The 22309-nt window shown below is 43.9% G+C and overlaps 2 protein-coding genes across 2 annotated transcripts in view; one reads left to right on the top strand and one right to left on the bottom strand.

Annotated features, from left to right (window-relative positions):
- The window catches only part of LOC132826521 (ankyrin repeat domain-containing protein 2-like), a 31314-nt gene extending 28256 nt beyond the window's left edge, over positions 1-3058 (bottom strand). Inside the window, exon 1 of the mRNA XM_060842487.1 lies at positions 2880-3058. Within this exon, the coding sequence (XP_060698470.1) occupies positions 2880-2966 (87 nt within the window). The 5' untranslated portion in view covers positions 2967-3058. The remainder of the gene's footprint in view (positions 1-2879) is intronic.
- A 3818-nt stretch (positions 3059-6876) lies between these two features.
- LOC132826519 (zinc finger protein 629-like) lies at positions 6877-21394 on the top strand. Its single transcript, XM_060842486.1, has 10 exons — positions 6877-6940; positions 9250-9605; positions 11420-11682; positions 12680-12806; positions 12897-13009; positions 14450-14586; positions 14913-14995; positions 18757-18925; positions 19351-19448; positions 21004-21394. The coding sequence occupies exons 1-10, from the start codon at positions 6903-6905 to the stop codon at positions 21258-21260; spliced, it is 1641 nt and encodes a 546-aa protein (XP_060698469.1). The 5' UTR covers positions 6877-6902; the 3' UTR covers positions 21261-21394.
- Positions 21395-22309: the final 915 nt, after the last annotated feature.

Genomic DNA, 22309 nt, shown 5'->3' with positions numbered 1-22309 from the left:
GTCATTTGTTTGCATTCTATTTGGACATGGGAATCTTTACTTTATGGAGCCTTTGATTCAGTAATTCCTCCTCTTTCAGAGAAGATTCATTCCTGTGTTGACTAGGAAATATAACGAATGGACTGGTCATTTAACATTTTGCCATCTGTGGGATCTTGCTCTGCACAAATTGACTGCTATGTTTCCCTATATTATAACAGTCACTGCAGTTCAATAAAATGCTTCATTGGGTGTGAAGCATTTTGAGCAGTCTGCCATGAAAGGCACTACATAAATGCATGACACGTTCTGAGGAACTCACTGGTGTCAAAATGTTAACTGTGCATTTCTCTCTCCACAGATGCTGCCAGACCTGCTGAGTTTCTCCAGTGTGTTTAGAACCTCATTTTAGAAGTAAACCACAGAATATTATGCAAATATTTTCAGCTAATATAGGGATGGGTGAAATTAAACCGCTGGGACATTCATATTAAATCCTTTTGCCTTCTATTTAAATACTAAACATTAAGCTTAAACTTGTTTTGTTACAGAAGAAGGATTTGTATTTCTATTGTGCTTTTCACCGGCTGAAGGCATCGCAAAATGTTTAATAACAACCGATTAAATCGTTTTTCAAATTCTGAGGAATAGTCACTAGACCCAAAACGTTAATTCTGATCCCTCTCCAGACCTGCTGAGCTTTTCCAACAATTTCTATTTTTGTCTTTGATTTACAGTATCTACAGTCCTTTCATTTTTAAATAGTTTTCAGGTGCAGTCACTGTTGAAATATTGGAAATTTGACAAACAATGTAGGAAGAGAAAGATTAAAAAAAACCCACAATGTGAAGCTGACCTATTTTTACATACTTTCATTGAGAAATAAATACAATAGGGCAACCATGGAGATTTTTTAATGTTCATTTCTGAATCACACTGTTCAGCAATGTTATTACCTGCCTCTAGAGCATAAACCTAGGCCTCCTAGCTCAGAGGTGCGAACACGACCACTGCACCACAGGGGGAAACTTTCTGCTCATGTTTTTCAGAGCTGGCAGCATCAGATCTTTTATATCCACTTGAAGAGGACAAACAGAATCTCAGTTTAATCTCTCATCTGAATGGCAGTGTTTCTGACAATGCAGCACTCCCTCAGGGCTGCCAGGCTAGATCAGGTGCTCTGGAGTTGGAACTTTACCCCTAAACTTCAGGACAACGAATTGAGAGTGCTTCCCAACAGACAGTGGAGTGTCAAATTTGATTGATTTACAAATACAATGCGACTACTATCCTTAACAATCATGGACTGCAATAGTCAGTGCATCGAGAGTTCTCCTGTCAACTTCACAGTTACTGCCGAGTATTAACTCTGCTAAAAAAGAGCACATTTTTATTTAATTAGATACATTTCCTTTGGTGATTTGACTATTACCTCAGTGTCTGCCTATGGGGCTATCAATCGTTTATTCGGTTAACGTAATTATTTTTGAGTTTCCAAAATAGTGTAAACTCTTGCCACCTCACAGGATTCAAAGTGAGTACAAGTTGTTCTGGTATAATGCATGTTTTGTCAACACAAATTTGTTATAATGTGATTGACAAATTGTGAACAATGTTTGGGGAACCCAAACTTTCTACGGAACAGGTATAGCGTCTTCTACAGCACAATTTTCCGTAACGTGATTTTCTATAGCATGGGGTTGCAGGGGGACACAACTGTCAGGTTCTAGCAGAGCGACCTGTAACTAACCTAAACTCTGCAATATCATAAGACATGCTGCAGTGGGTGTGACTGGTCCCAAATCTCCCAGTCAACTCAAATGGCTTTCCAGTTCCTCCTTAAGTTCACCCTCACTGTAACATCTCCCTAGATCCAGTCTGTACATCCTCTCTGGGTAATGCTGTTGCAATTTCAAACTGTAGGATCTTGTTGTATCTTGACAGAAGTGGGTACTGCAGATACTGGAGAATAGAGTCAAGATTAGAGGGGTGTTTGAAAAACACAGCAGGTCAGACAGCATCCGAGGAGCAGGAAAATAGACATTTCGGGCAAAAGACCTTCATCAGGATCTTGTTGTATCTGCCAAACTTGCTTCTGAAATCCCTGCCAATTTCAGGTGTAATTTTTGGAGTCAAATGTATTGACTCCTTTAAGTGACTTGAAAGATTGGCTCATATCTCCAATCATCTAAATACAAATGGTGAAGATCTGGATTCAATTCTCACCTGCTTCTGAAGAGGTTTAAAAAATATCTAAGCAGATGATAACTGTACTTTAATTGACTTGGAGGGCAGGGATGGTGGAAGGTGATTTCTTACACTCACTCCTGCAGTGAACTTAGCAGAAGAACAAGGCGGACAGTTATAAATATTCAATCTCCAGGCTTTCTCCAAACATCAGCTTCATAGAGAAATCCATCGGTTACAATTTCACTCCCACACTATCTAATAATGATCAAAGTTAAAGATCACACAACACCAGATTATAGTCCAACTGGTTTATTTGGAAGCACTAACTTTTGGAGCTGCTGCTCCTTCATCAGGTGGCTGTGGAGCTGGAACATGATCCTGTCTCACTAGCTACCTGATGAAGGAGGGTTGCTCTGAAAGCTAGTGCTTCCAAATAAACCTGCTGGACTATAACCTGGTTTTGTGTGATTATTAACTTTGGACACCCCAGTCCAACACCAGCACCTCCACATCGTGGCTACTAATGATCAGTCATATCCTCCTTCGATTAATAATCCGTTTGGAAGTATTGTTGAACCTTTTGGGAAAAAGGAGGTATCTTTGCTGGCTGTTTATAAGAGCTACCCAAGTCCTTTCCTGTCCTCTAGCAAGCTCTTTCTTTGTCATCTGCAGAAGTTCCCAATTATATATGCAAACTCATTAATTCCTACCTCCTGCTCAGCTCTCTCCAAACTCTCCTTTAATTCCACCTTGTTGATCAGGGAGCTGATTTCCACATCCACATCCATCTCTTCCATGTAGTCGAATCAGTGAAAATTGAAAGTGCCCTGAGAAACAGAGAGCAGGGAACGAGTGTGTGTACTGTAAAAGGACAAAGTGCCTCCTGAGAGTTTTATAACCGTGGACTGGTTGGATAGCAAGCATTAGTGGGTGTGTGTGGGGGGGGAGGCAGTCACGCTGAGCAGCAAGTGGGTCCTGAGAAAGGCATGCACATCCATTGCTGCCTGGGTTCGGGTTTGGGTTGGGAGTTGAGCGGAGGCCAGGGAAGAGGATGCATCTGACCTGACACAATGTTGGAAAGCAGCCCTGATATGTGGGGAATGCGTGACCTTGAGGTCAGTGAACAAGCTCATTGCCAGAGTGAGGTGGTGAGGCCATGGGATGGAATGAGTGCTTGTCAATCAAGGAGGGGATTGGAGCTCAGAGGGGGAGATGACACTGAGACAGAAGCATTTGAAACCCAAATGATTGACGTTTGCTGATCTGACGCGGGAGGGAGAATGTGGAGATTAAATGTGAATTTGTGCCCCGTATGACAGTTCATGGGGCCAAAACAATGCTCCTTTTCTTTCACAGCTGCTCTAGATAGAAAATGATCTGGAATCACATTGGGGAGATGACACAGTGGGGGGAGGGGGGCTTCTTGAATGAAGCTGTTTTTCGCAATAAGTGGGAATAGCTCATTCTCAATGAGGTGGTAGAAGCAGAGACCACTGATAATTTCAACAGAAAATTCAGTAGTTACTTAAGGCAACAAACCAGCAGGGCTACGTGGATAAAGCAGTGGAATGTGACTGACTGGATTGCAGTGCAGAGAACAGTCATGGACTCAGTGGGCCAAATGGTCTCCTTCTTTCCGTAATGACTGATAGCACAGGACTTCAAAAATTGCTGAAAAACAGACATATTGTCAAAGCATTTCCTCTTACAGTCATCAGGACAGGTTTGTAAGGAAGCCAAATCTCACAGGGAGCAACAATTCACACTGCAGGAGAAAAGAATGCTGATTGTTCGGCAAGTCAACTTTGGTTGAGGCCTTGATGTAGGGAATGGACCAGTGAACGATCATTCTCAACCAACCCATGCTCGTAAAACTCAGTCTGTTGTGACCGATACTAAATGTGATTCTGTGACTGGGCAGCCTTTACTCAACATTCCTAAGTGTGTCAAAGATTACACAAACAACCAGTCTGAGACCATCAGTCAGGCTTACAATGTGACTTGCTTACTTTTGCTGAAAACAATACATATTCATACCCAAGGCCTAGCCCTGTTGGAGGAGGAAGATGGTTATCCAGACTTTGCACATTTTTAGAATCATAGAATCCCTACAGTGTGGAAACAGGCCATTTGGCTCAACAAGTCCACACTGACTCTCGGAAGAGTAACCCACCCAGACCCATTTCCCCTACCTTATTACTCTACATTTACACCTGACTAATGCACCTAACCTACACATCCCTGAACACAATAGGCAATTTATCATGTCCAATTCACCTAGTCTGCACATCTTTGGACTGTGGGAGGAAATTGGAGCACTCAAAGGAAACCCACTCAGACACAGGGAGAACGTTCAAACTCTACACAGTCACCCGAGGCTGGCATCAAACTTGGGTGCCTGGCGCTGTGAGGCAGAAGTGCTAACCATTGAGCCACCTTTTCATTCAATGAAACTGGGAGGAGATTGTTCTCTGGTGCATTCTCCATGGAAATGCCTCAACCAATGAGAGTCTACTTCCCTACCAATCAGTAATCGGTTTGGCGTGTAGTATCAATTGTTGGTCCCTGTGAAATTTGGCATTCTTGCGTCAGTCCTGGTGAATGTGAGATGGAAAGCTCTGCCATTAAATTCAACAATTTTTCAGAGATATAAATGGGCCTCAGGTCAGGAGAAGGTGAAATTATGAAGGGCGACTGCAAATATGGTCGAAGTGTTATCATCTAATGAAGTTCTGAAGGGATGGCTCTTGTTTGGCATAGTGACTGTGAGTTGTTTCATACTTGAGAAGGCAGGTGGAGGCTTGACTTAACTTCTTATTCCAAAGATGCAGCAACTCCCTCAGTATTTTCTCTGGGATGTGTCAGTCTGGGTTCTGTGCTCAACTGCTTGAGCATGTGTTCTGACGCAGCTGTGAAGTCCACACCTTCACAGCTCTCTGGAGAATTACAGAACAACAATGATGTGGATGTGAGGAATAAATGGGAATGAAATTTGTCAATGGGACTCGAATAAGACAGAATCTGAAAGATTAAGCTAACATCACAAGCAAAGCTCTGTCCCATCAAGATAAAAAGAACTGTCCCTGGGAGGTGCTAGCCAGTTGTCCACATACCTGTTGGCTGTGCTGTAAAATTGGGCCTGATTGTCTTACAATGACAAATATGTAATGTAACTAGCTATAAATTAATATGTAATAATCCTTTCCTGCTTAAGGCTGAACCCATCTTCTGTTTAAGGTGTCAGAGAACATCCTTCTGCAGCTGGTATCAGGAGCTTGATTTATTGAATGGCATTGCCAGCTCAAAGGTAGGAAAGTAAATTAAAAACAGGTATTAAGGAGGCTACTGAGAGATACAGACAGGTTAGGTGAATGGGCAAAGATCTGACAAGTAGAGTCTAATGTTGGAAAATGTGAAGGAAGATTAAAAACATCTAAATGGTGAGGGCTCTGAAATGCAGGGGAACCGGGGGTCCCATTGCAGGAGTTACAAAAGGTCAGTATGCAGATACAGCAAGTAGTTAGGAAAGCTGATAGAATGTTGTAGTTTATTACAAGGGGAATTAAATACAAAAGTAGGAAGGTTATATTTCAATTATATAGAGCACTGGTGAAATCACATTTGAAGTATTACGTACCACCTGGTTTCCTTGTTTAAAGAAGGAATTAAATGGATTGGAAGCAGTTCAGAGGTTTCCAGACTAATACCTGGAATGAATGAGTTGTCTTATGAGTAAAGTTTGTACAGGTTAGGCTTTTATCCTCTAGAGTTTAGACAAAGTGACTTGATTGAAATCTATAAGAACCTGAGAGATAAAAATAGAATGCATTGGGGAAACTCATCAGGGTGGGTAGTATCTATACAGAGAGAAACAGAATTCATGTTTTGAGTCCTTTGCAACTCTTCATAAAGTTTCAAATTATATTGGACTGAAAACGTTAGGGGAGTGAAAGGTTAGGGAGGGGGTAGCTGGGGATTCAGAGCTAATTGGATCTTTGTAATTTACTACCCAGAGTGAGGTGGATGCCAGAACATTGAGAAAATTTAAGGAAGAGAGAGACAGATCTTTAATTAGTAATCATAGAATCGCCACAGTATGGAAGCAGGCCATTCAGCTGCACTGAAATGTTCTATGAGTCCCCACCAACCCTCCAAAAAGCATCCCATTCAACCCCCTATCCTATAACTCTGCATTTCCAATGGCTAATCCACCTAACCTGCACATCCTTGGACACTCTGGATAATTTAGCCTGGCCAATCCACCTAACCTGCACATACGTGGACATACTGCTTTATCGGATTGTGGGGATCCAGCAGGAAAGTGGAGCTGAGACTGAGTTGAGGTCAGTTATGATCATATTGAATGGTGGAGCTCGCTCAAGGGATTGAAATGCCTCCCCCACTCTTATGAATGGTGGAGAGGAGGCAAGTGGCCTACTTCTTTGTTATTATGACAGCAACTGAACATGTGTCTTATAAAGTATAAAATAAAATATGCAAATACATATTCATCCTTTTTTAAAAATGGCTTGGATGCAGCATGAACAACAGAGGGATTTTGACTCTGGCATGTACATTGAAGTTCCTTGGGTGAAAAGGTATAACCACATTCCTTTCACTAGTTGCAATGCGGGCCTCCGGACGGCTAGGGGGTGTTGTGTGGATCCGGCAGCGCCGCTCCTGCCGCTGTGCTCTCGTTGTTCCTCATGATGGCGGCGCCTTGAGCTTCGCGGATGTTGCTGGTGTTCTTTGCGGAATCGCTTTTAACAGGGTGGGCAAAAAGATCAACTTTGAGAAAGAAACTTTCCCAATAACAAAAATAAAACTTTTAAAAAGGGAGAGAAGCTTCAGCTGCAAAGTGAAAATAAAGTGCAATATTGGGAGGGAATAAGTATCACTTGGATAGAGAATGACAACAACTTCCTGTAACTGGGGATTTACAACATTTAGCCCTTTGCTATTATTTATTTTCATATGAAAGTGCTCTTTTGCAAATTAGTTGCAATTTAACACTTAGCTAATTTAATCCTGCTATTGCATTCTCTTGTTATTGACTTTCTGTTTCGTATTACTTCTCCAAAACAATTCCTTATTGAGTATGTGATAGTGATACATGTTGAATTATCAGTATTCATTTGCAAGTTGTTTTTATTGTTATGTTGCAATCTGTTAAAATTGCATATGCTGTTGACAGATTACAGAAAATGGGAAGTGTTTGTTACCCCCTTCCCCCATTCCTCACCCCCACCCCAACCAATAAACCGTCTGAGGAGCTCTAACTATATGATTGCTAATTCTAAAATTCTTTCATCGTGTTTTGAGGGTGCCAATATTTTCCACCTGTCCCTAATTGCCCTGGAGAAGGTGCTAGTGGGATTCTTTCCAGGATTTTTGTATCTTCCACATAGTTCAAGGTCAAGATCAGAAGTCACACAACACCAGGTTATAGTCCAACAAGTTTACTTAAAATCACACATTTTTCTTAACTTGCTTGTTCATCAGGTGAAGTGGACTGAAATAAACCTGTTTGAACTATAACCTGGTGTCATGTGACTTCAGACTATGTCCATCCCAGTTCAACACTGGCACCTCCTCATCAAGGTCAGGATGTTGTATGACTTGGAGGTAAAGACATCCCCGCTTTTCATGAAATGACCTGGTGTCCTGACGATTTCCTCCCTTTTTGTCAAATATAAACTGTGCCTGAGGTATGGGGAATAGTGTCTATATGAAATATTGATCTTCCTTTAAGCATCCATCACAGTGGAACTCTGCATCCATTCTCCCACTGTCCCCTGATGGGTTTCAAAAGAATTGCCACTACCCGTTTGCCATCAATGGTTCCATCATTGATGTCACTTTTTACTCAATCTATGTACTAAGGTTGCCAACTCTGACTGCAGGGTGGTAACTGAAATCATTTGGGAATAGGTGTGTGTGTTTGTCTGCAGGGAAGCAAAATAAATAATCATCAACAACTCCTGGGGAACTGTGAACAGCTTCTGAGGAGAGAAAGCATTTTGAAAGACTGTAGAGTGAGCAAGAATCATAAATAGTTTGCTTTATTTCTGGCATGAAAGATCTGTTGAGAAGTTCAACTCCCACCTGACCACTGAACAAGACTTGTCCTGTGAATATCAGACTTGGAAATGGGTTCACAAATGATAGAAAATGTACAGCGAACAGGGGTTAGCACCATTTCCATGCCCCCCCCCCCCCCAACAAAAGCCTTGAGTATACTTAATGACTTAATACTATATAATACACATACTCTTCTTGAGTGTCAGAGGAAGTAATTTTATTTACTCAGATAGTTAGGAATCTTTGAGATTCTTCTCAGAGAGCAATGGATACTCAGAGGTAGATAAAGGAAATCCAGGAATATGGGAATAAGATGAGAGAGCGGAATTGAGATCAAAGATCTATCACGATCTTCTTGAAAGTGGCAGCAGTTCAAGGAGCCAAATGGCCTGTTCCTATCCCGAGTTCTTATTTTCTTATGTGCAGACAGTTTTTGATGTTTACAGTAGAACAGTGGGGTGTTTAACTGGCTCACTATAGTAATTACTCTATGGGTTTGAATAAATATTTCATTGGCAAGGGATTGAGGACTGTGGTGGTAAATGATTCCATCAGAGACAATGCTTCTATTGAAACTGGGCAGAGGATTATTGTCTGTGGAATAATGGATTTCAGGATGGAGAATTGTAAATGTGTGGTGACGTTCTGAAGGTGGGAATCAGGCAGTGTTTATTTGGAACATTCCAGCAGAAACTTCAGTGATTAGGGAGTCTGTGCATGGACTATGGGAGAGTATAGGAGGAGATGAGACTGTTAGGAGTACGTGTAGCGACTGTGGTAAAAGAGTAAGTAAGTGGGAGAGAAAGTGACAGGGGAGAGTGTGCAGGGTTGTGGGAGGGGATTAAATGGATGGGGAGAGTGTATGTGAGGTTGTGGAAGGATTGGGTTGTTCAGTCAAAAGGCTTTATTACGCCCAAATGTGAAGTGAAACCTAGGAAAGTAGTGTATCTGCCATTTTGCCTTCAGCATTATTGACTGAGTGAACATTGCTGCCAACAGCTGCCAGATGGAAGAGTGCCCATCAGCGACAGTGAGTGAGCTGATAATTACCAGTGAGATGGCAGAGGCTGCAAGACAACCAGACACCTACAGCCTCCCACTGGAACCAACTCCGGCCCAGGGAGAGGAAGGTCACCGAGCTGCCACTGCAGTGGATAAGCAGCCAGAGGCACTCCTTGTGCCACAAGGCAGCCAGTCTCCGGGGAAGGGGCTGGTCGTGGTTGGCAACTCAGCCTCTGAGCCAATGACTGTTTGCGACAATGGCCCCCTGCTGCCGGATGTTCGGGAGGAGGCCGGGACTCCAGGAAGCAGCCAGGTTAACGAACCACTGACTCAGAACCCAGAGCAGGTGAAAGGTAAAGGTCCGCACTGCAAGCAATCAGTCCAGAGCTCCAAGATAAATACAACCTCTTCAGCCTCAGCCTGTGCTGGATGATCCTATGAAGAGTATTCATGTGCTGGGCAATACTGGAACATGCATGTGTAACAAATGCAGATTTTTCCTATTTTATTATTCTTCAGAATCTTCCAGCACAGGAGGCCATGTGTCCATTGAACCTGTGACAGCTCTGTCAAAGAGCTATCCAGTTAGGCTGCTCTTTCCCAGAACACTGCAAAATCTACCTTTATCTCCTTGCACTACTCTCTCAAGCATCATATTACAACTCAACTTGCTGTGCATCTCTTTATCTCCCATGACCCTTTGTAATTTGGATACCTCAATTAAAACTCTCTTTTACTTCTTTTTGTTCTAAGGAGAGCAATCCTAACTTCCATGGTTGCCCGCATCACTGTCCCCTCTGGTATGATTCTAGCACATGAACTCTTCCTCTGATTCTGGAGATTATGGGTTTGAGTCCCACTCCAGGCGCGAAATCCGGCTTGATGCTCCCAGCGAGGGACTGCTGCATTGTCAGAGATGCTGTGTCATAGAGTCCTACAGCTCGGAGACAAGCCCTTTGACCCAAAATGGTCCATGCTGACCAAAGTTTCTGTCCACGCTCACCCCATTTCCCTGTACGTGGCCCATATCCTTCTAATCCTTTCCTATCCATGTATTTGTCCAAATGCCTTTTAAATGTTGATAATGTATCTGCCTCAACCACTTCCACTGGCAGCTCATTCCATATGCACTACACCCTCTGTGTAAAAAAGGTGCCCCTCAGGTTCCCTTTTATTCTTTCCCCTCTCACCTTAAACTGATGCCCTCTAGACCTCGATTCCCCAACCCTGGGAAAAAGACTGCATTCAACCAATCCATGCCTTTCATGGATAAGATGTTAAAACATGGCTCATTCTACCTCTTGGTTAAATGTGAAAGATACACGGGACTAAGTGGAGTAAGAGCAAGGGTGTTCTGTCTGGCATCCTGCGGAATGAACCGGGTTGTTATCAGATTGCTGTTTGTGGGAGTTTGCTGTGCACCTGTTGGCTGTCATGTTTCCATCAGAGATTACACCTCCAACCGTCCTTTATTTCCTGTAACACACTATGTTTTTTTCTTCTTTAATTGTTCATTACTGGCAAGCCCAGCATTTGATGCCCATCCACAATTGCCCCTTGAACTGAGTTTCTTTCTCAGGCCATTTGAGAGGGCAGTTAAGAATCAGCCACATTGCTGTAGGTCTGGAGTCACGTGTAGACCAGACTGAGTAAGGTTCCCTAAAGGACATTGTGAACCTGATGAGTTTTTACAATAGTCAATGATGAATTCTTGGTCACCATCACTAAGACTAGCTTTCAGTTCCATGGTTTGAGTTGAATTTAAATTGCACCATTTGCTATGGTGAGATTAGAACCCACGACCTCAGGGCTGTAGCTTGGGCCTTCGGATTACTAGCCCAGTGAGACTAGACCTACAATGTTATCACCTGCTTGTACAAATGCAAGCCTTTGTTCTTTTGTATTCCCTTATGTTCCGTCAAAGGCTGAGGGAGGAGACCCCAGAGGAAGTGTAGTTGAGATGCTTCCTCATTGTCCTCCTGCTGTCCCTATCTCACAAGCTGGGCTGTAACTGATGCTGATTGTTCTCTTTCCAATGGGGGAGGTAGCAGCATTGAGTGGCTGCACAAGTCCACTGGTTGTCAGCTTGTGCAGCTCTGGTTTCTGCTCAGACTGGAGTGTCTGAATGTGCTAATGGAGACTATTCCCTTGACTTATTTCCCCACAGAGAACATGGACCTTCTGGAGACAGCGCAGGTACTGAGTGAGATTGCGGGCCTCCCTCTGGCGGAGAATGACCGGCCTGAAGCCGAGAAGCAGGCTGAACCCCTGACCGAGAGGCCTGAGCGTCACCTCTTGGTCTTGTCGACTGTGGCCCGCGAGAGCCTGGAGTTTCAGGTGCCCCAGGAGGCGATGCTGGAGCTGCCCAATGGCATCAAAATGTACGGAAAGGACCTCGCAGCGATCACTGAACTTCTACACCCGACTCAGGTACCATCCGCACAGCTCAGTGAGGCAGAAACTTGCTCAGGGAATGTGATGGGGTCAGTGTAGAGGAAGCTTCATTCTGTTTCTGACTCTGTCCTGTGAGTGTTTGATGGGGTCAGTGTAGAGGAAGCTTCACTTTGTATCAAACTCTGTGCTGTGCTGTACCTGTCCTGTGAGTGGTTGATGGGGTCAGTGTAGAGGAAACTTCACTTTGTGTCTAACCCCATGCTGCCCCTGTCCTGAGAGTGTTCGATGGGGTCAGTGTAGAGGGAGCTGTGCTTTCTGTTTAGAAAAGTAAAGAGAACTTTATTTTTAGTTATAAGAATAAAGAAGGTTTCATTCTGTATTTAACCCTGTGCTGTCACTGTCCTGAGAGTAAGTAAAAACAATGACTGCAGATGCTGAAAACCAGACTCTGGATTAGAGTGGTGCTGGAAAAGCACAGCAGTTCAGGTAGCATCCAAGGAGCAGGGAATTCCTGATGAAGGGCTTTTTCCTGAAATGTTGATCTTCCTGCTCCTTGGATGCTGTCTGAACTGTCCTGAAAGTATTTGATGCAGTCAGTGTCAAGAAAGTTTTACATTGAGTTTAAAAGAGTAGAGAGAGCTTTACTTACAGGTTACTTTCAACTAAAAAATGTAGAGGCAGATTTATGTTCAGTTTAAAAGAGTAGAGAGATCTTTAATCTGTATCTAACCTCATGCCAAACGTGTCCTCGGAGTGTTTGATGGGAGCAGTGTCAAGTGTACCTTCCTCAGTATGTGACCCCATGTTTTCCTTCTCCCACCAGTGTTTGACAGGGACAATGTTGAGGTAGCTTTAGTTTTGATTTAAAAGAGTAGAGGGAGTTTGACTTTGTTTCTAACCCTTACTTTGCCTCAGTTAGGAAGATTTGCATTTGCTGTGCCTGTAGTATTTCTCACCCAAATATAAGAAAAAACTGTCACTTGCCAATCACAAGTGTTAATCTCTGTTCAGACTGTGACCTTTCAACTCCCAGGTGCTGCTCCAGACGGGACCACGGAAGTTCACCTTAGCTCCAGCTGACACTGTGATCTCAGCTGGCTCTTTGCTCTTCACTGTATCGCAGGAGACAAACCAAGAGGAACCACTGGCAAAGCCACAAGGTAACACTGGCGCCATTTCTCAGCTCAGTTCTGCAACTTCCTGAACTCATATTTCTTGAACATAGATCTTTACAGAGTTTCTTTACGTAGATCCAGAAGTGGAAGCTGAAGGGAAATTGTACAAGTGCTACCTCTGCAGTTTGACCTTTAATCGCCGTGGCAACTATGTCCGACATAAGAAAATCCACATGGTTAACACCGAGGTGGGTGGTGTGGTTTTTTTTGTACCTTTTGCTTCCAGCTCAGTAATGTTACCTGTCTGCCCCTGAAATAGCCCAGCAAGGCACTCCGTTACATTCAATGTGCAGGCTCATCTCCACCTTCTCAAAGGTAATAATGAACTGAGAGCAATCAATGACCTTACTAGTGACAGTATCAGCTGGTGAATGAGCTCAGGAAAACTTGGGACCTACAGAGCAACAAACTCCCAGCTGTGGATATTTTGACTTAACCTGTAAAGATACATTATAATCTACCTCTGGAGTGGGTGGGTCTTGAACCCTAGTCTTCTAGCCCAGAGATTAGGGACACTGTTACTCTGCCTCAAAGAACCCTTAACTCTGAACTGTACACTTGGACTGTGCATCCAGTTAGTGGATGGCAGGCAGGACTGTGCTGGCTGTATGGTTGATCCCAGGAGTGGGTTAAGAAAGGAGAAATCATCTGGAATTCTGTAAAAGACCACTTTTGACAATGGGCATGTGAGTTTTATGTATGGTGCTGTGTGATGTCCTGAGACCTTTCTGATTCAGGGCAGACAAAGAGTGGACCCTAAGAAAGCTTTGAATGAATAATTCCTTTCGCTTTTGCTGAATGAGGAAAGAAAATTTGTGGGGAGTGAAAATTCTGTCATTTCTGCTGAGAACCAAGGAAAGGTTCTGAGTGACTGGGAATTGAGTCATTGATGTTTCACAGTGATGGGCTGGTTTGGTTTCTCCACCCCTCCCCCCAAAGTGTGGAATATGAAAGAAAAGTTATTTATAAATTGAGCTTCACAGCTTCAAATGTACGTTTGAAGTCTGGTCACTGTTGAATTTTGAATAAGTAAGTGAGCCTAAGAATGGAATAAATATCAGTCACGTCGGCGTGGAAAGGGGAGCTCTCCTTTTGAATTGTGTGTGATATCTGAGTGAAGCGACGTCCATTTAATAACTCATCTGAAAGATGGCATCCTCTGACAATGCAGCACTCTGTTAGAGTTACCCTGTAGGTACCTGCCTGAATTTTGTGCTTGAGTCTTTGTTCTTAATCCCTTGACCGGCAGAGTGAAAGTGACTGACAGTGTGGTGGGATGGGGAGAGTCAACAAGACATCCTATGCCCGGTCACTGTGGAGTGACCACAGTGATGTCCATTAGCTGGTCTAGATTGGGTCACGTGGGTTGACTGAGAGAAAGTTTAGATGTTGAGAATCGAACACGAGAGGCACTACAACTAATCCTGTCCTTGCTACGTTCTGACGTCTTCTATTGGGTCAGTGGCAACGATTAAGGATCCTGAAAATACAATCTGTGTTTGTCTCCCAAGTGCTAGGGATTAAAGCCAACGTGAGCCTGCCGTACTGAGCAATACTGAGTGAGACACTGCTGTTAACTCTCTTTCCCCTCCTCCTCTTCCCAATCTCTGTCCACCCCTCCCTTGCAGGAAGATGCCAGATACAAGTGTCCACACTGTGATCGCCAGTTCATCCAGCACTGTGACCTGCGGAGACATGCTCACATTCACACAGGGACACAGCCCCACAAGTGTGACGTATGCAGGAAAGGCTTTCTCAGAGCCAGGTATGGAGAGAGTTTGCGAGAGCACAGGCTGAGCCACCGGTCATCTCTTCCCCCTCCCCACCCCGGCTCGCTTGTGGTTCAAAACAGGGCATGTTGGAAAAACTCAGCAGATCTGTGGAGAGAGCAGAGAGTCAACATTTTGAGCCCAGTGACCCTTCTTCTGAGTAGGGTTGGACGAGAGGTCACTGCACTTGAAACATTGATTGTTTTTCTCTCTGTCTGTACAGATGCTGCCAGGCTTGCTGAGTTTCTCCAGCACTTTTCAATCCCTAGGTTTTTGTTTGGTTTCAGTTTGTGGGTCATATTTTGATTTACTCTAATTTCAGTGATCTGGTGGTCCACAAGAGATTCCATACCAAAGATCGTCCGTTCCAGTGCAGCCAGTGCCAGAAATCCTTCTTCCAGTCCGGTGAGTGTATCACAGGGATCTCCACAATCTACTCGATTGGACTGCAGCCTGCAACTCACTGCTGCGTATCTGCTAATTGATGTAGAAAACAGTTCAATCCGTTTACAATCCTCACTATTACCAAACACCCACTCCAAGTCAAGTTTCAGCAAGAGCCATCACCTCTCCTCCTCAAGTCAGAATATTGAATGGACCCACAAACTCTTAACATTAGCCTGTACCTGTGTTTTGTTTTTTGCCGCTGTTTACCTATTATTTACTATCTCTGCTTCGTAACTCTGTGATCTGCCTGTATTGCTCGCAAGACAACGCTTTTCACTGTGCCTCGGTACATGTGACAATAAATTCAATTCAGTTCTTCCCTTTCACCAAATATTTTGAGTTAGACCTCAGCTCTGTGTCACCATTCCCTGTTTGATGTCCGTCTCTCTGGCTCTCACTGGTCTTTGACTAAGCAGGTAAAAGGTTCAAACCTTCCCTCCTTTCTGGGTTGGCTTCAAGTGTATATATCTTGCTCGATGGGTTCTATCTAATTGTCTGGGTTGTAGGAGCTCATCAAAAATCTGTCCACTTGACACGGGTGTAGCTGCATGGACACGGGTGTAGCTGCATGGACACGGGTGTACCTGCATGGACACCAGTGTATCCTGCACTGCCCCCTCCCCCTCCATGGGAACAGCAAGAAGATCCGGAAATAACCACAGCTCAGGCTTCTTCACGATGATTTATCATTTTAGAAACAAAAGCTGTTCAGTCCTCTCATCTGAGACAGACAGAACTTGAATGTGACCCAGCGGAGAATGTCTGGTTATTTTAATGTACAGAATGCCTGTAATTTTGAACCATGTGGCTTTTCTCAGCCTTGCCCTTGATGATGTGTCACATGTCGGGTCTTGTAAACATCAGCTTGACATTAAACATCACTGCAGAGCTCCTGACCCCTGCTGAAGGTTTCGTGTACACATACTCCACACGGATCTGCACTGAGCACGATTGTGATTACCCCCAGAGTTGAATAGTGGCTGTGCCAGATGGTTTGGTAACCATACGTCATGCATCAGATTAGAAACCGTGGTACCCAAAGAGCTAAGATTGATCCTGAGTCTCTTCAATCAGATTTGTGCCACATTTAGGATGAGACTCCCTGTATGGGGATTGGGAGGGAGATTTACACTTGGACATTGGTTATTTTGGAGAATGAGTTGGTGATAGAGGTAGCTCAGAATAGTCTTGGAGATGAGCACAAGGGGAGAAGTCAGACAGAACTGACAATGACAGTGCTGACACTTCTATAGAATGCTTCTTGCAGTTTTGGAATGGAAATTGGTTCCCCTTTGGTCCTCCTCCCTGCTCCCAGCTAATCGAGAAGTGGAGTGGGCAATCTTTATGGTATCCTGACCAATATCAGTCTACCACTGATAAAAATTAACTAACTGCTCATTCACCACATCTCTATCGTTGCCACCTTCCTGTGTGTGGGGTGGGGGAAGCAAATGCCACTGCTGAAAGAGCAGGAACTAAATATTAAAATTACTCCACACAAACACAAACTATTTGTGGATTAATCAGAATTGGAAAGAACTTGCTTTTTTTTAATCGCTCCTTCATGACCACAAGGCCACTGCAATGTTTCACGGCCAATGTAGGACTTTTAAACTGCTGTTATGAAGGAAGTGGGACAGCCAGTTTGCACACAGTAAGCAATGAAGAATAGCATTGTGATAATGAGCGGTTTCAATGATATTGGCGGAGGGGCTCTGATAGTTGTTTTATAAAACCAAGTTGATTTGTTCTTTCTTTCCTAAAGGTGGTTCATTATCCTTTCTGCTGGGGGAAAGAAAAGAATTACAAAATCTATTGGTACAGGCGAGTGGGATGGGAGAAAAGCTAATTGAGAGATGCAGTGATTCCTCAACGCTTTAGCCAGGGTTGTCTATCTGACTGTGCAGCATGCTTCAGGGAGATTACACTGTTCAACCACAGAACTATTCGGCCCATCAAGCCTGTTGTGGATCTTTTGAAAGAATGATCTTATTGGGTCTTAGGCACAGCTTGCAACCCCTCACTTCCCATACCATAAAAACACAAAAAAATCCCCACCCATTTAGTGTTCTTCAAGGGTGTGGTTAATTGCCCTTTGAAAGTTCAGATGGAACCTGAAACTAGCCCCAGCCTTTCATGTATGGCAAGGGGTGGGGTCTGTGTATGTGTGGGTGCGTGTGTATGTATATGCATGTATATATTGAGTGTGGCTGCAGTGTTAGTGTCACTGACCCTAGTAACCCAGAGGCTCAATCTAATGTTCTGGGGCCAAGGAATCAAATTCTGCCCCCCTCCCCCCGCCATGGCATCTTTTGGAATTTACATTCAATTAATTACAAAATCTGAAATTTAAAATAAAATAGTCTCAGTGCTGATTGCCCATGAAACCATCAATTGTCATAAGGAAGTATCTGGTTCCCTAACATCCTTCAGGAAGATTTTCTGTGAATCCGCTGTCCTTACCTGTTCCAACCTACATGTGACTCCAGACCCACAGCAATGTGGTTGACTCTGAAATGGCTGAGCAAGCCGCTCAATTCAAGGAAAGTTGGGCATGGGCAACAACTGCTAGCCCCAACAGTGACACCCACATTTCGTAAAAAAAATTCCGATCTTAAGAACTGCCTTTGTGGGGAAGTGTTCTGCTCAGGGGTGTGATTTCTCGTTTGCGTGACTGTGTCCCTTGGGGTAAGCGATGTGTGTGTGTGTGTCTGGTGATGAGTCAGCTGCAAACTGAACAACCTTGTGGCAACTATGGGATATATTCCATTGCTGAGACTGGCAGTAACCCTTGCCATTCTGTACATTCCTTCCTTTGCATGTGGGCTATGTGTTAATCTGACAAGGGCTATCAATCCAGTAAATTCTTCATGGTACAGGAACAGAATACTTCAGTGTTACGGTCATGAGCTTACACTTCTGCTTCCCTTCCCCCTCCGCATTTTATTGCTTCTGACTTTCTGTCATCATCTTTGAAAACCAATGCCTTCTCCAGTGATATTGACTGGTCACGACATCAGTCTGGTGCAGAGAGCAGTGACATGCTTTGCTGCAATAGTGTCTCTGATACCAACTGCATTCTGCTATGTAACAGGGCCAATTGCACTTCTTTTGGGTATGGTGGTATCCCATTCAATTGTGGCACAAAAGCAGAAATTGCTGGAAAAGCTTAGCGGGTCTGGTAACATTAGTGGAGAGAAATCCAAGTCAGCGTTTCATGTCCAGTGACCCTCAGAACTGCAACAGTTCATTATCAGATTGCTCTTTTTGTGAGTTGGCTGGTTTCCTCTGTTAAACCACAGAGCACAAGCTTGATCCACATGCACTGTTTAGTGAGAGTGGCTAGGAACCGTGTAGTTAGCTCTTGTTCCCCTAGGTAAGGGGGAAAGAAACAGTATTGATCATGGACCTAGCTCTGAGTCACCATCCCCTGACCAAATGGTGAAAAATGTGTGTGTGTGTGCACAAGACAGAGGACTCCCCAGTGAACACATTCTGTCTCATTTAAACAGGCTGTGACTACTACTGTCCATCTGCTTACATGAAGAAGAGTCACTTGGAAAAGCTTTATCAAATGGTAGCTATTGTTTATAAATTGTTTTGCAGGGTTTGGCAGAGTGAGTTAGTTGGCAGTACTGGAAGAGACAGAGTAAAGGGGAAGTTAGGGGTGAATGAGCAGAGGGTGTGGAACCTTTTCCAAGGTGTGTTATATTCCACAGGTGACCTGCGCCGTCACATTAGAAACATCCACATGACCAATGCCCGAATGCTGAGCTGTGGTCATTGCAGGAAGAAGTACACCAAGGAAGCAACACTCCTTCATCACATTCAGACAGTACATCAGGATGTGCTGCTACAGACCCTGCAGGACCAGGGCCAACACAGCAGGTATGTCAGCAGACACCAAAATTGGTGGTATAGTGGATAGTGAAGGAGGTTACTACAAAGGGAGCTTGATCAATTGGGCCAGTGGGCTGAGGAGTGGCAGATGGGGTTTAATTTGGATAAATATCGCATTTGGATAAAACAAACAAGGGCAGGGCTTATTCAATTAATGATATCACCCCCGGTATGAGATGCCACTTTCCAACAATACAGGACTCTCGGTACTGCATTAGGAGTGTCAGCCTGGCTTCAGTAGTCGAGGCTGTGAAATTATCTCCTGACTCCAAGGCAAGAGTGATACCTACTGAACATGTTCACACCCATGAACAGTAGAAATTTCTTTTCACCAATTTTTATGTAAAGATAACTAGTGTGAAGAGATTCCAGCTCAAATGGTTTTTGTGTGTGTCTCTCTCTCTTGATTGCAGTGAGGTTAATCTATCAGGGATTGGAAATACAGCTGACACTGAAAGTTCCCTTCACACGTACGGGCCTGAGGATGTGGAGGCAAGCTCTGCCAGTTCAGGTACAGAAGACAAAAGTTGCAATCTTGCTGACAATGACCTTGCTGGGTGGATTAACATGTTGCTTGAGAGATGATTAGATGTACAGGCCACAGTGCTTCCTGGTTTGAACCATGTTGAATGGTTTCAGGAAGGGAGGCTTAACCTGCAATTCCTCAATCCAAATGTGCTGTAACTTGTGGTCCTTGGGTGATCAGCTACGAGCAGAGATCATGTCCAGCATGAGGATGCTGAGCAGCAGCGAATTTCCCTTGCTTTGTTTCACATCCCTGGGATGTCCAAATCTAGTCAAAGGTAATAAATAATATTTTATAGAATCCCTACAGTATGGAAACAGGCCATTTGGCCCAACAAGTCCACACTGACCCTCTGAAGTATTTCCCACCCAGACCCATTCCCCTACCCTACTACTGTACATTTCCCCTGACGAATGCACCGAGCCTATACATCCCTGAATACTACAGGCAATTCAGCATGGCCAATCCAACTAACCTGCACATCTTTGGATTGAGAGAGGAAACCGGAGCACCCGGAGGAAACCCACGCAGACACGGGAAGAATGTGCAAACTCCACACAGACAGTTGCCTGAGGCTGGAATTGAACCTGGGTCTGTAGCACTGTGAGTGCAGCAGTGCTAACCACTGAGCCACCGTGCTACCCTTTTAAAAATTCACTCATAAGACATTGGGTCACTGGCTAAGCCCAGCTTTTATTGCCCATCCAAGATGGTGGCAAGCTGCCCTCTTGAATTGTGACAGTCCAGAGCTGAGACAGGTACCCACAGCACTGCTAAGAGGGAAGTTTCAAGATTCTGACCCAGTGACAGGAAAGATGGTTTCTAAGGCAGGACTTTGATGGGAAATTACATTGGTGGTGTTTTCCATGCACCTACGGCCCTTGTCCCACTTTGTAGTTGAGGTTACATGTTTGGAAGGTGCTGACAATGGAGCTTCAGTGAGATACTGCAGCACATCTTGTAGATGGGGACACCCTGCTGTCACTGCGCATCGTGGAAGGAGAAAATGTTGAAGGTGGTGGATGGGGTACCATTCAAACAGGCTGTTTTACCCAGGGCTGTTAATGGAGCTTCACTGAACCATTTGCAAGTATGCCGTTAGGTTGTGCCTTGTAGATGGTGGATATGGTTTGGGGTGTCAAAAGCTGAGTTCCTCGCCGCAGTGTTCTTGGCTTCTGAGTTGCACATTTGAATAAGATTATTAACTATAAAGTAATGGCAACAGCATGGATCAGGAGAGAGAATCAATCAGCTATGCTTCAATGCAAGAGTAACATGGCTGTATGGACGAGCATGGTATGTCATATGCAAAGGGTGGTGCGTGTATGGAATTAACTGCCAGAGGAAGTGGTGAAGGCTGGTACAATTACAACATTTAAAAGGCAAATGGATGGTACATGAACAAGAAGACCTTAGAGAGATATGGGCTAACTGCTGGCTAATGGGACTAGATTAGTTTAGGATATTGGCGCGGATGAGTTGAACTGAAGGGTCTGTTTCCATGCAACTCTGATTTGATCTACCACTTCTTGTTCCATAGCATTACCAGTCAAGGCAGAAAGGAATGAAGAGACCTCATTGGCAGAGGTATCAGCTACAGAATGTGACACGGAGACAGGACAACTCCTGGTACCCACAGTCACAGACAACACAAGGGAGCAAACTGGAGCTTTTCTTGGGTGCAGTGGAACAGTGCCCAACCTTGTGCTGATAGATATGGAAATCACAGGAACCACGGAGGAGACAGCAAGTCCCCTGGGGGGCAGAGAGAGTGAAGTGCATTCTCCAGCAGTATAATGACCCATCCAACTGAACCACTTCTCCTTTACTGAATACTGCACCCTGGGTGTGTCTGCCCTTACATTTAGATGCAAATATCACCACAGTCAAAATGTATTTCAACATCAAACCAAAAATATGTTCATACCTTCAGCTGCTGTAAAGAATATAAAAAGGTTGTATATTTTAACAAAGAAAGCCTACCCCTTGCTTTTAATAATTCAGCCATTCAGAGCAACTGCATCTAAGCAGCCCATTGGATAGTTTATTCCATTCTACACTATGGGAACTCTTCCTTACATTTGTTTTAAATTTTAACATCTGCAAATCTGTCTCCCCCACTTTGTAGTAGTTTAAAATCAACCTTCTACCTGACATTTTAACTGCTGAGTCAGATCTCTCCTTCAGCATTCAGGTTATGGAAAAACGTTTTCTGAAATCATTTAATATTTTGCTGCATTTTATTGAAAATGAACTCGCACTATTCCCAAGCTCAGGAACCTTCATGATCAATAATTTTTGATGTGGTCACGTTTGAAATAGCAAATTCTCTCAAACAGTGATGAAACAATGGCCAGATAATCCATTTTAGTCACAAGTGATACATAATCAACAGGCCAGGCTGGGGGGGTGGGATTATTCACCAGTATCTTGGGCTAGTGGAGTGAAGTTGTAATGTGCCTACTTCTGGACCAGGATTCAAGTCCCATCTACTTCAGAGGTATGTAATAACATCTCTGCACTGATTGATTAGAAACACCTTCACTACTTCTCTCTACAATAGTACTGTGGGATTTTTATATCCACAGATGGGAAGTGGGGTCTTGGGATATAATAATTCATGAAAGACAACACTCTGAAAGTACTTATTTCAGTTCAACTCTGGATTGATTATGTGCTCAAGTGTCAGGAGTCACCTGAGCTCTCAGCCATGTGATAGAGAGAGGAGAACAGATAGTTACTGAACCACAGGTGACACTCATTTGAAATAAAGGCTTGGCTAGAGATAGAAAAGAAGACTATGAACTCCGTTCTGGTGGGTTTAGTTGCTGCTGTATACTGGTCCT

Source organism: Hemiscyllium ocellatum, chromosome 22 (assembly GCF_020745735.1).
Source record: "Hemiscyllium ocellatum isolate sHemOce1 chromosome 22, sHemOce1.pat.X.cur, whole genome shotgun sequence".
Classification (NCBI taxonomy): domain Eukaryota; kingdom Metazoa; phylum Chordata; class Chondrichthyes; order Orectolobiformes; family Hemiscylliidae; genus Hemiscyllium; species Hemiscyllium ocellatum.
The sequence above is the reverse complement of the archived record's forward strand: the minus strand, read 5'-3'. Positions and strand labels throughout refer to the sequence as shown.